Genomic DNA, 18,660 nt, shown 5'->3' on the forward strand with positions numbered 1-18,660 from the left:
CAGGTTCTGTAGACAGTAAAGGAGCTCGATCGCCCCAATCATGCCGGCATTCCTATTGTCAGGTTAGACCTTGGGAGGAGAGTGGGCCGAGTGAGACTGTCCTCTGCAGTCAGTCAGCGGCCATCTTGCCCTCTACTTCTCAATGGAATGTCGGGAAACTCCCAAAAATACTTTTAATGAAAAATCAATGTAACCAGTTTTCATAAGATTATGGGAAACAAAAATAAATAAGCATTGGTAAAGCCAGTAGATCTGAAATTGATGGTCAGCCTTTTGCTTTTGTTGATGCATGACTTGTTTTGGCATGGTTTTTGTGAAACCTTATTTGTGTGGGAGCTGCTGGGCCCTCACCATTATCACAAACATTGGCAAAAGCAAAAATTGTTTTTGCCTCAAAAAGCACACATTGCCACAGTAGTTCCTGGCACTGAACAAAACAACTGTGTGTCGAAATGCTCCTTGTGAAAGAACCGAATGCTGTCACTCACAGTGAAGCTAGCCGACGGAGAGGGAGACAATTTTAATAAACGCAATAGGTTATGGTTAATGCCAGAATTAATTAGGGGCCCAACTATCAAATAAAGTCTCAAAAGTGTACCCATGTCCTTGCATTAAGTGCAGATATACGGCTTCTGTGACTTTACAGAAGTAGGCCAAGAAATAATACTCCTAGAAAATATTTGTAAACAGCATTTAGCATGAGCAAATTTGCAGGTGTAGATTTGCTCATGGGAAAATCTGAGTGTTTGCAAGTTCACTTTCCCTTCAACCACCTTTTTACCAACCCTGGAAGAAGTTGTATGCCTGCCATTGTCAGGAGTGGGAAAAAGATTAACCCGCTGACCACGGCGAGAATTCCGCCGCGGTGCGGGTGATTTATGACTGGCCGTGGTCAGGACGGCCCCCGGCCCTCCTCCGCACGCAAAGGGTTATAGAAGAGTTGGGGAAAACGCTTAAAACATGCAAGTTAGTAGGTTTGCACAGACTCAAAACGGCCTTCCAAACCTGGAACTATTGCTTTCCATCACAGACAGCCCCTGTGTGTAGATGTGCAGAAACGTGGCAACATAAGGGGATTGCTAGTATTCAAACCCTACTATGGAAGGAACTCTAACATAATCAGAGAGGCTATTTCAGAGCTCTTTTAATGAGATTGCTACCACAATTTCTCTCCGCATTGCATGGCACATAAGGGACAAGTGTATTTTGTCACAGGACAAGTAGTAGATTTATGAAGCAACCTGCCCCATGGACAAGGAGATGTTTGATTAAATTCAACACCCCTGTGCTTATACAAGTACTATTTTGGAGGTAGAGGTAGAAATCAGTAGGGGTAAGGATGAAGTGTCTTTCCTCCTTGTCATAGTCTTCCTTATGGGGATTTTGCTAAAACTCCATAGCGCAGAGTCAAAAGCAAAATTTTATTTCAACTCTTTGTGGCACTGGTGCGGAGACAATGAAACGGTAAAGGGAATCATCCAAGGTTACAGGTTGTGTTCTGGTCATCTCACAGTGAGACAGGATACAGCCTGGCTGAAGTTTGTTCTGGATCAGCCACTTGGGGCAGAGTCTGGAGCTGTCGCCTTTGGAACAGAGATGGGAACCACTGATCCGACCTGCAGCAAAGGTATTGAGGAACTCCTTGGTGGCAAGTTCAGGGGCAGGCTGTGGCCCAACGGTGTCAGCTGGCGCCACAGATGGACTGGTGGAAGTATAACTGACTGATCCAGCAGGCCCAAAGGGCCTGAAGCCACACCTACGTAACTTGGAACCGTCCCGAATAAATGCAACATTTCCTCCCTAAATGCCTCAATCTGATGCTCAGTTGACAGTGGCATGAAAAATTCAAGGTACATTGGCTTCATCTCGGAATATGGTCCCAGTCGAGCACCGATGTCTGAATGAATGAACAGGCTTTTATAACGCGCAGCTATGCCCACTGGGCGTCAAGGCGCCTAACTCAAAATAACCTAGCAAAGGCAGTTAAAAACAAGAGCTTACTGATATGCTTTAATGAAATACCAGGTCTTCAGCGATTTCCTGAAGCGATCAAGGGAAGGCTGTAATTTGATCTCCAGGGGAAGTAGGTTCCATAGCTGGGGTGCAAGAATGGAGAAGGCCTTGCTCCCCCATCTAGCCTTCTTAGCTCGTGGAACCACCAGTTGGTTTAGCTCTGATGAGCGTAAACATCTGTTTGGGACATACCTCTTGAGCAAGGATCCCAAAGCGTCGGTCGGACCTGCTGTAAGGGCACGGTACGTGAGGCAGAGAAGTTTAAACGAAACTCTTGAAGAGATAGGGAGCCAGTGGAGACTCTTCCTAGCCACGGTCATAGATGACAACCAAGGCAGGGCCAGTACAAAACGCGCCGCCGCATTCTGTACAACCTGCAGGCGCTGCAGGAGGCCCTTGTTGGTCCCGGCATAGAGTGAATTGCAGTAATCAAGCCGTGAACCAACAAGGGCGATAACAACCTGCTTGCGTGCCTGAGGGGAAAGATAATGGACAATTCTTTTAAGGGTCCTAATGACACCCCAACAGGTGGCCACGGTCCTATTGACCTGGAGTTCCATGGAAAGCCGGGTATCAAAAATGACGCCAAGATTCCTAGCAGATTGTGTCGGGATAGGGCAAATGCCCAAAGATGAAGGCCACCACTCATCTGACCACAAGCCCTGGTCCTTACCAAAGACCAGGACTTCAGTCTTGTCGCCGTTCAACTTTAGGGAGTTGAAAACCATCCACTCTGCAACAAGCTGCATGCAGGCCCTAAAGTTGAACGCGGCGACATCAACAGAGTGGGTCAGGGACACCATGATCTGCGTGTCGTCAGCGTACGACACTACCTCCATCCCCTGCGATCTTACTAGTCTTGCAAGGGGGGCCACATAGATATTAAACAGGGTCGGGCTTAAGGCCGACCCTTGTGGCACCCCACATTGCAAAGACTTTGCAGGGGAGAGGAAGTCTCCCAGCGTTATACGCTGCTCACGTTGATGAAGAAAAGAGCTCAGGAGACTGAGAGCCGGCCCTGCTACCCCTGCCTCCCTTAACCTGGATGTTAAAGTTAAGGGAGACAGGGTATCAAAAGCTGCTGTAAGATCCAGCAGGACTAGCACGGTAGATTGACCAAGATCCACCTTCCGGCGGATATTGTCCGTGACCATGGTCAAAGCGGACTCCGTGCTATGTAGCTTTCGAAAGCCATGTTGGGACCCATCCAGGAACCCTGAAAAGTCAAGGAAGTTGGAGAGATGACAATTCAAGTGGGCCTCCAACATTTTGGCAGGAGCCGGCAAAAGGGATATTGGCCTGAAGTTCTGCAGTAAACCCGGATCCAATGTGGGCTTTTTAAGAAGAGGCTTTACTACAGCTCTCTTCCATGCTGCAGGAAAAATACCCTGCTCCATGGCTCCATTCATTATTTCCAACATTGGTGGAAGAATGATGTCCCTATGTTCCTTTAGTATTTTCAAGGGAACCGGGTCCAGAGGAGAGGCTGACTTTGTTTTGTCAAGGAGGAGATTGAGTTCCTCCAGGGAAAGAGCCGGAAACTGATGAAAAGTCTGAGGGGTAGCAACTTCCCAGGATTCGAGAAGCTTAATTCTAGAGGAGTTAGCCTCACTCAGAGAGATCCTCTGTGATTGTAGAGCTAGATAGATATCATCTATTTTTTTATAGAAGAAATCTGAGATATTATTACATAGCTCCTGAGAAGCAACCACAGGGTCAGGAGCCTGGAGGGAGCATAGAGAGTCTACGATCTTAAAAAGCTCTTTAGATGATGTAAGAGAACAGGTTAGGTGTGTAAAATGACCCTGTTTCTCCTTGATAACTCTGTTTTTATATTCTCGTAACAGGCCCTTATAAGCTTCTCGATCCTTGGGATCCCATGATTTGCGCCATCTCCGTTCTTTCCTTCTACATTCCTGTCTAAAGGCTCTCAGTTCATCCGTGAACCAAGGGGCTGTGGGCTTAAGTCGCACCACAGATTTAGATAAGGAGGGGGCTAACTCATCTACTGCTTTGGTCATAGAGACAATGAGTTCTTGAGCCGCCTCGTCCACCGACCGCTGGAGGATAACATTGACATTAGGAATGAAAGGGGCCAAAGCCTCACTCGTAAGATTCCTGAAGCTTCTTTTGAGACACTTCCTATTAGTACCCGTATTGTCCTTCCTGCAAGGAATGTCCAGGGAGAAAGGAACTGCTAAATGGTCGGACCAAGTTATCGGTACCGGCATAGAGACAGTTACTCTGGGGTCGTTGGAAAATATCCCATCCAGGATATGCCCTGCTTTATGGGTCGGATGAAGTACTTTTTGAACAAAATCACATGCCTCGAGGGAATTAACCAAGGCAAATGTGTCTTTGGAGGCCATATCTTCCAGGTGAAAATTCATATCACCCAGAATGGTGAATTGAGATCGACCAAAATATGGTTCCAGGATTCTAAAAAGCTCTGTGCCAAAATTGGTTCTGGAACCAGGGGGCCTATATAGAAGAATTCCTGAAAAGGAGCTCGAGGAGGCACTCGCAATACAAAAATATAGGGCCTCAAAAGGGTCCGAGGGAATGGATAAACATTTTACAGTGCAGGAGAGTGAGGACTTGAAAAATAAGGCCAGTCCGCCACCTCTACAACGCACTCTATCCAGCCTCTGCAGTGCATATCCATCCGGAACCGCCAGTAAGAGATCGTGGCCAGAGGAGTCGGAGGCCCATGTCTCGGTAACAAAAACCCAATCGGGTTGCCTCATGTGTACAAACTCATGGAATTCTATACCATGCTTAATGAGAGACCGTGCATTAATCAGAAAGCCCTGTTTAGTTTGAGAGAGGGGCCGACCAGGGGTGGGAAGGGCGTAATTACCAAAAGCCTGAGTGGGGAGATTGAAAAAGGACTTACACGAAGAACAGCTCCGCGCCTGACATATGGCCTCCGGGGAGAGCCGGTGATGGCAGTGATGTACAGGGGGTCTAAATAGGAGCAGATCACGCACCAAGTCATCCCTGGGATGACCCGTAGATACAGCGGGAGCTCCAGAGTCCAGCCCGTCCCGCAGCCAGTCCTCAGCGCGGACGGGCGCAGACGGGCTGAACTCTGGCGTAACTCCGGCGTAACTCCGGCGTCCCCGCTGCGCGTAACCGCTGCGCGTCAGCATGACTCGTTTAAGTAGACGCCTAGCGTCCTAACGACAACTGGAGCGTCAAGCCTACCTGCTAGTGCGAAAAAGCGGCACCATCTACTTCCAAGATGGCGCTACTGCGAAGAGCTACGCTGGGAAGCGGACCCGCCCAACAGCGGTGTGTTTCCACCAAATTAGAGTGAAGGTAAGGGCCAGGCACTAAATTTAAAACAACCAAAATAGTAATAGGCGCAAATGAGGAAAAAACGAAATAGGTTTTAAAACAAGCAGAAGCTCAAGTTCTAACGCGCACAGCGCGCTGACACAGGTACAATGGCAGCTAGGAGGGAGAGCCAGCAGATATTCCTCGCTTAAGTAGACGCCTAGCGTCCTAACGACAACTGGAGCGTCAAGCCTACCTGCCAGTGCGAAAAAGCGGCACCATCTACTTCCAAGATGGCGCTACTGCGAAGAGCTACGCTGGGAAGCGGACCCGCCCAACAGCGGTGTGTTTCCACCAAATTAGAGTGAAGGTAAGGGCCAGGCACTAACTTTAAAACAACCAAAATAGTAATAGGCGCAAATGAGGAAAAAACGAAATAGGTTTTAAAACAAGCAGAAGCTCAAGTTCTAACGCGCACAGCGCGCTGACACAGGTACAATGGCAGCTAGGAGGGAGAGCCAGCAGATATTCCTCGCTTAAGTAGACGCCTAGCGTCCTAACGACAACTGGAGCGTCAAGCCTACCTGCTAGTGCGAAAAAGCGGCACCATCTACTTCCAAGATGGCGCTACTGCGAAGAGCTACGCTGGGAAGCGGACCCGCCCAACAGCGGTGTGTTTCCACCAAATTAGAGTGAAGGTAAGGGCCAGGCACTAATTTTAAAACAACCAAAATAGTAATAGGCGCAAATGAGGAAAAAACGAAATAGGTTTTAAAACAAGCAGAAGCTCAAGTTCTAACGCGCACAGCGCGCTGACACAGGTACAATGGCAGCTAGGAGGGAGAGCCAGCAGATATTCCTCGCTTAAGTAGACGCCTAGCGTCCTAACGACAACTGGAGCGTCAAGCCTACCTGCCAGTGCGAAAAAGCGGCACCATCTACTTCCAAGATGGCGCTACTGCGAAGAGCTACGCTGGGAAGCGGACCCGCCCAACAGCGGTGTGTTTCCACCAAATTAGAGTGAAGGTAAGGGCCAGGCACTAATTTTAAAACAACCAAAATAGTAATAGGCGCAAATGAGGAAAAAACGAAATAGGTTGTAAAACACGCAGAAGCTCAAGTTCTAACGCGCACAGCGCGCTGACACAGGTACAATGGCAGCTAGGAGGGAGAGCCAGCAGATATTCCTCGCTTAAGTAGACGCCTAGCGTCCTAACGACAACTGGAGCGTCAAGCCTACCTGCTAGTGCGAAAAAGCGGCACCATCTACTTCCAAGATGGCGCTACTGCGAAGAGCTACGCTGGGAAGCGGACCCGCCCAACAGCGGTGTGTTTCCACCAAATTAGAGTGAAGGTAAGGGCCAGGCACTAAATTTAAAACAACCAAAATAGTAATAGGCGCAAATGAGGAAAAAACGAAATAGGTTTTAAAACAAGCAGAAGCTCAAGTTCTAACGCGCACAGCGCGCTGACACAGGTACAATGGCAGCTAGGTGATGTCTGAGACCCACCATTCGACTTGGTCTTGAACTCAGAGGATGGCCACCAGTAATGGTCTAGAAACAGGATCGGCCGATGTCTATTTTTTGACAATATAGTGCTTCGCTTCGTGTCCCTGATGGCCTTCCAATGCCTCAAGAAGCATTTGCCATTGGCTTTCAAGCCTTGTTTCGAGCCAAGGCACTAAAGGCATACTTAGTGATGGTATGGAAAATAGTTTTGTGAAAATTTTAAACACACACAAGCTGACAACAAGATCTGCATCAAACGGTGTGGAAATGGAAGAATTTACAAGAGACCAGGACTGGCGCCCATATGCGGCTCCATAATGTGACTTCTGGAGGTGGGATAGAGCTGGCACTAAATACAAAGGTGCCACATGTTGGGCACGGAAACTATTGCAGGAATGTTTTTCAGATACAGTGACACCAGGCAGGACTTAAAATGTGTGGTTAAAAGTATCCATCAGAAAAAAAGATTTTTACAATACTTCGGTTCTCAAGTCTGTTCAGAGGTGCAGATTTCTGGTAGAGGGTGCTAAGTGCAGATCTTTCAAACTTGCTTCAGGTGTGGTGGGAGGCAAAGAGCCTGTTGGGGCGTTCACTGGCTTTATGACCACACCCACTCCATTCTTTTGCCTGGGCAAGAGAAATTTGTTCCTCTGGGAGAAGACTGGGGGTAACCGTCTAAAACCCTAATCTGCCCCTGTCCCGATGGGGTCTGAAAGACTACGGGGTCCATATTGGGGTGGGAGCATGGTCGATGCCTGAGCAAGTCAACACCACCCTTCTTTTTTTCCCCTCCATATTCCCAGGTGTCTAGTAAGCTTTTTGTCCCCAGCCTCCTACTTCTCCCCTCATTGATGGAACAGAAAGACTGCTGCGGCCATTTCCCCAAATTATCTATTAGACATTTTGCAATTTTTATTTTATTTTTTTATTTAAAGACCTTTATTGTACCTCTGATAGTAAAGACAGTGTCCGGCCTACAACCCCTTGGGCCGGCCACAATTTAGTCAGTAACAGTCTGTAATATTCGGATAACACAGCCTTTGTGCCGATATCCCGGGGGTACGGCGGCGTTTAGTAACAATGTGGGTACACAATGCACAGTATGGGTAGAAATCTGGACAGGTCTGTGATTTTTTTTTTTTTTTAAAACAAACTTGTTTAAATTGCCTCATACAGCATAGGTGAAATGAGCAACCATGTGTATATTATTTGCTTTACCTATTATACTTAACGTTTGGCATCTCGGTTCAGACCTAGGATACAGGCATAACTCCTTTGCAACATATTTACCGTTTGACATTTTGCAATGTTGTTTAAAATTAAAAATAATAAATAAAAAAGGCGGGTGGGGAGGGAATCCCACTAGTAACGCGAGGAGCTGTGCTTACCTGTGCTCTATCCGGTGGGACCAATGACCACTACAAGGGAGCCCACAACATTATGCAAATTGGGAGTAGCCTAAAGTGCAAAAATTAAACCCCACCCGCAAACGAGGAGGACGAGACGTTCATGGCAGTTTTTTGCTTGCCAGAGACGACTGAAGGTCATCTCAACTGACTCAGTGCTTGCTATAATCTAAAGCAATTAAATATAACCAGTATATCCATATTAGAGTGAAAGCATCTAATGTCCTTGGACTATTAATTAAAAAAAGAGCTGGGCAGGAAAATACAGAATGAATAAGCACAGATAAGATCAGATTTACCTTAATGCCCATCAGCTTTCTGAATTTAACATTTTGGTCCTTGTTTCCAAAATTAAGCTTCTCCCATAACTCCGCAGATTGATTTTTTGAGTTATCTTGATGCTTTAATGAAATAAAAGAAACATTACATTTGTAAACACTTCATTGAAATAAAATGTCTATTCACAAAACATCATGGTTAAACAAACAATGAAAATCTACACTTCTGACGTTAAAAATGGTTGTAAATATATAGTCGGTATGTAATCGCACCATTCCAATTTCTTTTACAGCATAAAAAGCTCACGACACCGCATATAATAGATTTAGGTGAGGAGGAAATAAACAATTTGCTTACTTCAGTAATGCTTTTTCTGGTGGACACTATCTATACAAGGCCTCCTCATCTTATTCCACGAGAGCCATCCTGGATCGGAATTTTTTTTTTGTAGCGATGCTCTCGCACCCAAGTAGGTGGCATCCCGGGGCTGCGTGTTGGCTTTAAACTTCCCCAGAAATGATGAAGACGAGTTACAAATCAGTACAACCCCTGTGCATAGATGTAACTTACGAGTCTTGTTCTTCCTTCTGCACCAATGGACAGGGACACAGAACTGGTGGCTACAGTTTGTGGAGTACTAACCTAGGACCTTTTTATGGTTTATGTGATACTGTGCATAGGTAAGTCACCCCTACAGCAGGCCTTATAGCCCTAAGCCAGGGTGCACAATACCTCTTGTAAGGGTATAACTGCATGAGCATATACGCCCATATAGTGTCAAAGTCCATTCTTAGACATAAATGCATAGTGAAGCCATACTTAATACATGGGCTGGAAACGTGATGATGCGAGTTCCACAGATACATGATGGCTTAACCGAATACCAAGAGGTTTGGTACTAAACATCTTAGATTAATCACCCTGCCAGTGTTGGATTCATTAATAAATGCACTCAGAGGTGCCTCCTCAAAACTTACCAAACATCTGGTGTGTGCCTGATTCGTTTGCACCAACCTGCCACTACTAGACATGTATCTGACTCAGAGGCGGGAGTCTTGCGCTCTGGGTGGAGGCGCTTCACACCTACCCCCAAGCAGGAACAGCACTGAAGAGCGGTGAGCCTCAAAGGCTTCCTGCCCTTTGTTACCCTAGCCAGCGCCTCTCCAGCTAGTGGAGATACCCTTCCCTCTGACCAAGCCCAACCTTTGGGAGCAAGGTCAGCAGGACAATAGTAAGCATGATAGAATGTGTTCCCTCTCAGCCAGGACCACACCCAAGGTGGCCTTAGCTAAAGTGTGCCCCCCTCCTTTGAAAATCCTCTACTCAGTTTGAGGATTTCAGTCAGGGGTGGACATACAAAGGGTTAGTCACCCTAAAGGCAAGTAGTCATAGACTACTATCTGCCAGCCCCTTTAATGCCCCTAAATGGAGTATTTAGGGGCACCCCTGAAACTTAATCCTTAGTTCCGTATGACTCAAGAAGGAAGAGGACAAAGAAGAGCCGTGCAGCAGATGAAGCCTGAAGTCAACCACTTACTTGGACCGAGGTCTAACGGCCTATCTACAGCCTCGAAGATCCTATGAAAACAGACAACTCATCCCACAGCCCAGAACCCTCCAAAAGCCTCTGGAAAGACTGTGGTCTTCAACAAAGACCAGAACTACAGAGAACTGCAGCCCTGTTTACCAAGAAACTCCCAGAAAGGCCTCGGACACCTTGGGAACCGTGAAACCACGCGTCCCTGATCCACCTCTCCACTCAACACCTCCTGCCTGCGTCAAAGTGGCCCCCTGGTCTCAGCGAGATTATCCAGCAATCCAGAGCACAAATCCACTGTGGGCTGACCCCTCCAGGACTCCATGATGATCCTTGCAACCTACACATGAAGGAACCCCAACCATGACAGGCTCCGGTAAGGATTTTCCGACCTGTAAAGACCTCTGCACCTGCAGCCCCCCGGCCTTGGAGAGCCCGACCGACAGTGCCCAGGTGACCCTCAACTTCTGAACTTACCTGGCAGCCACCAGTTACGTTCGGCCAGTAACCTGGTCAGAGCCTGCAGCCTTTGTTTGAGACAGCTGTCCCCCATTGATTTGTATTGGGTGCCTGATGCTGTGTGGGCACTCTAATTCGTCCGCCCCTGTGCCACTGATGGTGGGTGCTTGATGCTGCCTCGTCTTTCTAATTCCCCCGTGCCGGTCTTAACCCTTGGAGGTTGACATCCAATTCTGCTTTTCTTTACAGAGTTTTATATAGCGCAAACTTGACCTGAATCGGGTATCAGAGCGCTTTACATAGCACCAGTTGCATTACAGGACTGACACATTAATTTTTGTTAGGCACGGGAAGATTACGTGATTTGCCCAGAATCACAGGATGTTAAGTGTCATTGCCGAAATCCGAACCCAGTTCCCCAGATTCAAGGTCGACCGCCCTAGCAGTTAGGCCAACTACTCTCTGGTAGACTTTCCACGACAGAAGCGCAGAGCCATGAAACGTTAACCACTGGTCCGTCAAAACTAGGGACCTTTAGGGGAGACCCTATCCCTACACATCAGTTTGCAGAACAGGGTGGCTGGGTGGGGCAGTAAGGAATCTATAACTAGAATATGTCTCTACCAGATACATTATTACTGAAGGTAAGTAACTTACTTATTGGATAGACTTCTAGTTATAGATTCCTTACCTTACCCAGGAATACCAACCCCGGCGGCGGCTGGGTGCAGGATGCGGTTTACGGGTCAGGTGCCCGGTTTTCAATGGGGATTTTCGTTTTTGGTTTGTAGCTGCAGGCTCGGTCCCGTAAGTATTCATGGAGGAATCAACAGTTGGGTAGGTAAGTTGAAGCGCTTGGGGACTAAGGTGCTCCTCGGGTTATTTTCTCCAGTGTGCAGGCTGGCTGGATGCAGGGGTGTCTTTAGAGGTTGGATTTCACCTTACCGGGCCACTTGAGATTGGGGGGGGGGGGGGGATCTCTGTGAAAACGCTGTAGGCGGTGTCGGTGAGTCCTCGAGGGGTCACTCCTCGGTAAACTCAGACTATGGACAGCTGTGGGGGTGGGCCAATCGGGCTGTGGGCAACTGGTGCAGTGGTGGTTCCAGGCATCGGGTTTCTTTGTCCTCAGCAGGCTCAGAGTCTTGCTTTGGAGATTGTTTTGAACAGAGCTGCTGTTCACAGGAAGGCCTTGTTTTGTTTAAGGCAGTCAGTCCTCTCAGGGGTGCTGGAGGTTGTTGGCTAATTATATGTGATAGCTTATTTGTGAGAAGTTGGCCTGATGTGCAGTGTTCACTATTCTAGTGATCACTATATATCAGTCCAAACAACCCTTATTGATGATTGGTTGTAAGTCAACCTTATAGACCAGCTATCCTAGTAGCATGGATACGAGCAGTCTAAGGCTAAGACTCTAGAGGGCGTGTTAAGCCAGCTGTTTTACCATCACATTACCCCTTGAACACCCAGTGAAAGGACACCACACAAGTGTTATGAAAATAAACAATGTATTTATTAGAATCACAACAACCCTGTACTCTTTATGAGGACAGGGTGCTAAGCACACAACAAAACTCTTACGAAAATACTTTTAAGTTAGCACGTTACACACAAATGCCCGAGGGGCACGAAAAACCATATACGCTAAAAGTGGAATGCGAATTACTAGCAGGTAAGTAACAGTTCTAATAGGCTTTGGAATCGCTAGGACTGGACTAGGGAATCGTTAGATTACTACTAGGAGGCCCAGGGGACTCGGGTGCAGAGTGTGCACTCTCACGCGGGATGCGGGACAAAGTCTATGGAAGCTAGAATTCACAAAGTTAGTGTTCACGGGCGAACCCGACCTGGTAGGAAGAAAACGACAGTGGATCCTGACCCTAGGATAGTGAGGCTATGCTGGGACACCGAAGTGCCGAAGTTACCTAGCCCAGGGGCTGCAGCTGCATAGGTCTGAAAAGACGTCGGGGATCTCGTTGCCGGACCAGGAGCCTGGAAGAAGGAAGTTGCTGGCAGGCGACCAGTGAAGGAAAGTTCGATGGATCCAAGCCTGGATCAAGGAAGAAGAAAACCTGAAAGCAGAGGGGACCAAGTTCTTGAATCACTAGCCAGTGATTAAGTGGGCACCAGGATGGCACCGGGCGAAGTCACCACAGTCAGGTGAGTGGGCGCTGCTGGGCTCTGCAGTCTCTCGGACCAGGAGGCGTTGTCGGCGACCAGGATGGAGGTGCGAGCTGTCCCACGAAGGATGAAGTCGTTGGCGTCGGAGTTACCCAGGATTGGGCAACAAGCCTTGGCTAATTCAAGCCCACGCGGTGGACTCAAAATGGCGTCTTGAGTGGACCAGGAGGGTCCAGGGTGCTCCTCTTCTGGGAGGGAGCAAGGGCCAGTCTGGAGCAACCAGACCAGCAGCAGAAATGTCGTCGGGCGTCGTCAGGAAGGCCACAAGCCAACGGGCTAGTAGCCAAACAACGCGGTGAGCAGCGGAAAGCAGAAGGGCCCCACGCAGATCGTGGAGATGCTGGGGGGCTGCACTTCGGAGCTGGAGCTGCTCAGAGTCGGGGCTTCTCGGACCCCAAAGCACTCACCAGTAGATTACTCGGCGGGCTTGCTGGAAAGAAGTCGTGCAGTCTTGCAGATGGCCGGTCCCTTGAGGTCTCGTCGCACCCACGGTTCTCAGCTGGGCTGTAGAGGTGGGTAGAGGTCAGAGGTGCCAGGGAAGCCGGTTCTCGTCGAGCTGGGCAGTCGGATTCCGGAGGAAGGACTTACAGCAGACCGCAGTGTTCTTAGATGGTGCCTGCGGATGCAGGGTGACTACTCCTTAGTCACAAGGGAGAAATCTTAGGAAGAAGTCTTGAGTTCCTTTCGCAGAAAGTAGTTTCAGGATTCAAAGATGATCTGATTTGGAAGGGGGCCAGTCTCTACCTTTATCCTGTAAAAAGGGGCTGGCACGCGACTAAGTCCTGCCCTATGGGTGGGACTAGGAGGGGGGTGGTTACACCCACTTCCTTGGCGGGCTTTTCCCCAGCACAGGGTCTGGAGTGACCCTGGAACTGGTTCAAGCCGGCCTATGCATAGTGAGCACCGGGGTGCTACTTGCAGTCACCTTCCTCTAAAGCCCTGCCTACCTACAATACACAAAACCCTGTCTGGGACGGTGCTGGCACCGCCCCTGGCAGGAAACCCTTTGTCCTTATCTCCTGCTCTGGGAGGACTCCCAGCAGCAGGAGGGCAGACTTGTGTCTCGGTGGCAGCATCCATTTTGTGGATGCTAAGGCTCTGTCTGACTTTTAACCGGGTTACAGGTTACAGGCATGTCGTGTCCCTCTAGAAGGGTGGAATGCTAACCCCGTCGCCAGAATTGGCGAGGGGTTAGTATTCCAATTCGTATGACACCTTACTCGACATGTTTTGATAAAGCGATACCAGAGTTGGCACATAACCGCGAGGATTATAATGCACTTAAGAGTATATGGTATGCGATATCATGGAAACGGCTAAGGGATAGATCCCGAAAGCCGCAGACAGGCTCAGCTCATGCCAGAGCACCATCTCACACGATTCCAAGCACTCTGCCTTCAGGATTGTTAAGGCCTGCCATAGGAGTGACTGATAGGAGATCTGTGTGTCCATTTTAGGGTTAGATATAGGTATACTATATCTAAAGCAAAGGGTGATTACACCACCTTGCCCCAGCTGTCAAGCAGCCAGTTGTGTCAGATTTGGATGGCCAGCCAGGGGTGGCATAATACATGCTGCAGCCCCTGGTAGGCCCTGGGTACACCTATGCCCTGGGTACCTAAGGTACACTGTCCAGGGACTGATAAGGTGGCTCAGTATCCAATTTAGATATGCACCTAAGGTACATGGAATCCATTTTACAGAGAGAGCAGTGGGCCTGAGGTCCTGAATAGCAGGGCCTCAGGTCAACTAAGTCAGAAAACCAGCAAAACACCAGGCAAAAAGTTGGGGGCAACCATAGTCAGGGATCAACCTTCCTACATTATTCTTCTAAATATCTAAAAGCTCACAGTTATGCAAGGGACAATGTCATCATCGTCGCCACCTTGGTCGGCATCGGTGCGCCGCAAGGAGCAACTAATGCTTCCAGTGTGTCTCCGGCTGGGAGGAATGCATGCAACTCCAACAGGGATGTCTGTTCCCTTACATAACTCAGAGCATTAAGGCACTAGGAAGCTTAAGCTATCACGTATAACGAATAGTTTCTTACCCGTCGGTGTAGTTTTGCAGCTTGAAGATCTTTCTGGATTCACTATGCTGTGCATATTCCGCAATCTGGTGGTTGGTTCTGGAGTCGTAGTCTTTTTTCTCTTTTTCTTTTTTGTCGTAGCCCAGGTGGGCGTCGACGTCCCACCATTTGGTGTCCTTTCGGTGACGTCGGCGTGCTTCCGGCGGAAGCTTCCACCCTTGGGCGCCATCTTCGGATTCTTTTTTCTGTCTCTTTTCCTTGTTTGTCTTTGTAGTGAATCCATGGCTATGTATGTTAATCGTTTTTTCAACGTTAGTGTTTCCACGTATTTTGTAATTGTTCCAACTTGCTTTTTTTTTCTTCTTCATGTTTTTCCACTCTCTTTTCCAGCCTCATCTTTCTGGCGGAGGCGGGTGGGTTCGCTAGTGAATCCAGAAAGATCTTCAAGCTGCAAAACTACACCGACAGGTAAGAAACTATTCGTTTTGCAGCGTGAATCTTTCTGGATTCACTATGCTGTGCATAGATTTTGTAGCGGTTTTCGTTACTTTTGTGGCGGTTGGGTGGAAGATGAGCGTTGGTTGCTAAAAATATGTTGAAGCACTTTTTGTCCTACTTGTGCTTCCTTGTTCATCTGTACATCCACGCAGTAGTGCTTCGTGAAAGTGTGTACTGAAGCCCATGTTGCCGCCAGGCATATATCCTGAATCGGTGTGTTGGCCAGGAAGGCAATTGTTGGTCCTTTCTTCCTGGTGGAGTGGGCTCGTGCCCCTCCCGTTAGCTCCTGGCCAGCTTGCTTGTGGCAGAACTGAATTGTCTGTGCGATCCATCGGGCTATGGTGTTTTTCGTAACTGGTTTGCCCATGTAACTGTTAGCGAAGGACACAAAGAACTGTTTCGTCTTCCTGTGGTCCTTTGTTCTTTCAATGTAGTGCATCACAGCCCTTCTTGCGTCTAGGGTGTGGAGCGACCTCTCAGTGCTTGTAGTGGGGTTTTGGAAGAAGCTAGGGATCTGAATACTCTGATTCATGTGGAACCTTGACACCACCTTTGGCATGAAGTGTGGGTCAGTTCTCATCACGACCCTGTCACTGTATCTGGATGTAGGGTTCCTGCAGTGTGAGTGCCACCAGGAAGGCCGTCTTCATTGTCAACGTTTGCAGTGATGCTTTGTGGATGGGTTCGAAGGGTGCTTTCATGAGCTCCGTCAGTACCACGTTTAAGTTCCAGGCCGGTGGCGGCATTCTCTTTGGCGGCGCTATTCTTTTAGCCCCTTCCAGGAATCTTTTCACGACTTGAGATGTGAAGAAGCTTCTCCCTGTTTCTCCTCTTGTGTATGCCACAATCGCTGCTAGGTGCACTCTCAGTGAGGATGAGCTTAGCTTTGCCTTGATTAGGTGTGCGAGGTACCTTAGCACCGTGGACTCCGTGGTCAGTCTCCTTTGGAGTTGTTTTTTGCAACACCATTGAGTGAATCTTTTCCACTTTTCCCCATAGCACTTGCGTGTGCTGGGCCTTCTTGCCTCTCGCAGCACCTGCAGGGTGCTCTCTGGTAGTTTCAGGTGTGCAAATTCTAAGTCCTCAGGAGCCAGGCTGAGAGGTTGAGGCTCTCTGGCTCTGGGTGTAGGATTCCTCCGTTTTCCATGGAGAGTAGGTCTCTTCTTTTTGAGAACTTGTGGGGAGGCCCCTGCGCCATCTCCATTATCTGAGAATACCACGTCTGTCTGGCCCATTGTGGTGCCACAAGGATGAGCGTCATGTTGCTCTTCATGCATTTGTTGAGCACCCTGGGGATCAGTGGTATCGGGGGAAAAGCGTAGGCAAATGTTTTTGACCAGCTTATCCATAGGGCATCCCCCTGGGACCGTGCCGCTGGTTGCCTGGATGCAAAGTATTGGCATTTTGCATTCCGGTGTGTTGCAAATAGGTCTCTTGTTGGGGTGCCCCACTTCCTGAATAGACTCTCTGTTTCCTGACTGTTGAGTTCCCACTCGTGGGATGCTGAAGTCTGCCTGCTGAGCCAATCCGCTTCCACATTGTCCTTCCCTGGCAGGTGTATGGCTAGCAGGTCTATTTTTAGTGGTATGGCCCATTTCCAGATCTCTTGTGCCAAGTTTGACAGCGGGAACGATTGAGTTCCCCCCTGTTTATGTAAAACATCGTTGTGGTGTTGCCGGTTTGTATTAGCACCTTCCGGTTGTGTAGGTGTTTCTGAAAGGCCTTGAGGGCTAGCAACACAGTTTTCAGTTCCAGGTAGTTGATGTGCCTGACTGCATCTGTAGGGCTCCACAGACCCCTCACTCTGAGCCTGTTCATGTGTGCGCCCCACCCCTTCTGGGATGCGTCTGTGGTGATGGTCACGGTTGGGTCCGGTGGTGTTAGAGGTTTCCCTTCTGTTATTCTCTCCTTGGTCCACCACCTTATCTCTTCCTGCACCCTGAGCGTTACAACCACTAGATCCTCCCAATTTCCTGTAGCTTGTGACCATTGTTGTTGCAGCCACTCTTGGAGTGGTCTCATTTGTAGGCGTACATTGGGGACCAGGTGGATGCATGATGCCATCATCCCCAAGATCTTGCTCACAGTCCTCACTGTCAGAGATCGCCCCTTCTGGTAGTGATGTTTCTCCCTCAGTAGGCTGAGCGTTCTCTTTTCGCTCGGTAAGACTCTGCATTGTATGGTGTCGATCTGGGCTCCCAGGAAGATCTTCACCTGCTCTGGTTCCATTGAGCTTTTGCCCCAGTGTATGGAGAAACCCAGGTTTGCTAGCGTTCCTGTCACCTGTTCTGCATGCTCTTTGCATGTCCTGTAGCAGTTTGCCTTCACCAGCCAGTCGTCGAGGTTGGGGTACACGTGTATCCCCTTTCTCCTTAGGTGTGCGGCCACTGCCGCAAGGCATTTGGTGAACACCCTTGGTGCGGACTTTAGGCCGAAAGCTAGGGTCGTGAATTGGTAGTGATCCTTGTTTACAGTGAACCCTTAGCATGCGCTTGTGCTGCTTGTTCATGGGGATGTGCAGGTATGCATCTTTGAGGTCTATGGTAGACAAGAAGCCCCCTGCTTTTATCTGAGGAATGACCTCTTGTAGGGACGTCATTTTGAATTTTTGAGTTTTGACGTATTTGTTCAGGAACCGTAGGTCCAGTATGGGTCTTAGGCTTTCGTCCACCTTTGGCACTAGGAAGTAGTTTGAGTACACTCCCATGTTCCGTTCTTTGAAGGGGACCCGTTCTATGGCCGCTTTGAGGAGGAGTTCTTGGGCTTCCTCTTGCAGTAGTTGCAGCTCTCTTCCTGAGTGCTGTCTTTTCCTTGGTTTTCTGTTTGGTGGCCTTTTTTCCAACTCTATGCAGTACCCGAACTGCATAATATTGAGTATCCACTTGTCTGTTTTTCTCCACTCCTGGAGAAAAAATCTCAATCTTCCTCCTACCGGAGTTGCATGTTCCTTTGTGTCTTGTCCGTGTAGCCCTCTCCTCTTTGTTTTCCCGTGCTCCTCCCCCAGAGGGTGTGGGTGGTAGAGCACCTTCTCTCGTGTGAAGTCATTTAGAGGGGGGCTGTTCGCCGCCTCTTCTTCTCTGGCCCCGTCCATTTCCTCTCGATCGAAAGGACTGGCCCCTGCCTTGATAGCTCCAGTTTTGCCTCTGCTGCCCCTGGTGGCCTTGGCTGTCACTCTGTTGCCCCTGGTGGAAACTCTGGTGAGAATCTCCTCGCTGGCTTCCACCTCTGCCGTTCGGCCTCCGCGACGGAGTGCTCCTTCTCATCCCTCTGAACTGCAGGGCTCCCATGGACCTTGCCGTCTCGTTGTCCTTCTTCAGTTGGGTGAGCTTATCATCAACTGGGGCTCCGAACAATGTTTCACCGCTGAAGGGTGTGTTCAGGATGTTGTTCTGGACTTCAGCCTTGAATCCTGAGATCCTGAGCCATGCTTGCCTTCTTTCAGTGATGCCTATAGCCATCAGTCTGCTGGAT

General features: G+C 48.9%; 1 protein-coding gene across 1 annotated transcript in view; it reads right to left on the reverse strand.

The window, feature by feature from the left end:
* Positions 1 to 18,660, reverse strand: part of RSRC2 (arginine and serine rich coiled-coil 2) — a 266,569-nt gene that overhangs the window by 16,981 nt on the left and 230,928 nt on the right. The window contains exon 9 of the mRNA XM_078667575.1: positions 8,509 to 8,610. Within this exon, the coding sequence (XP_078523701.1) occupies positions 8,509 to 8,610 (102 nt within the window). The remainder of the gene's footprint in view (positions 1 to 8,508; positions 8,611 to 18,660) is intronic.

This window comes from Lissotriton helveticus, chromosome 11, assembly GCF_964261635.1.
Source record: "Lissotriton helveticus chromosome 11, aLisHel1.1, whole genome shotgun sequence".
NCBI classification, from domain to species: Eukaryota; Metazoa; Chordata; class Amphibia; order Caudata; family Salamandridae; genus Lissotriton; species Lissotriton helveticus.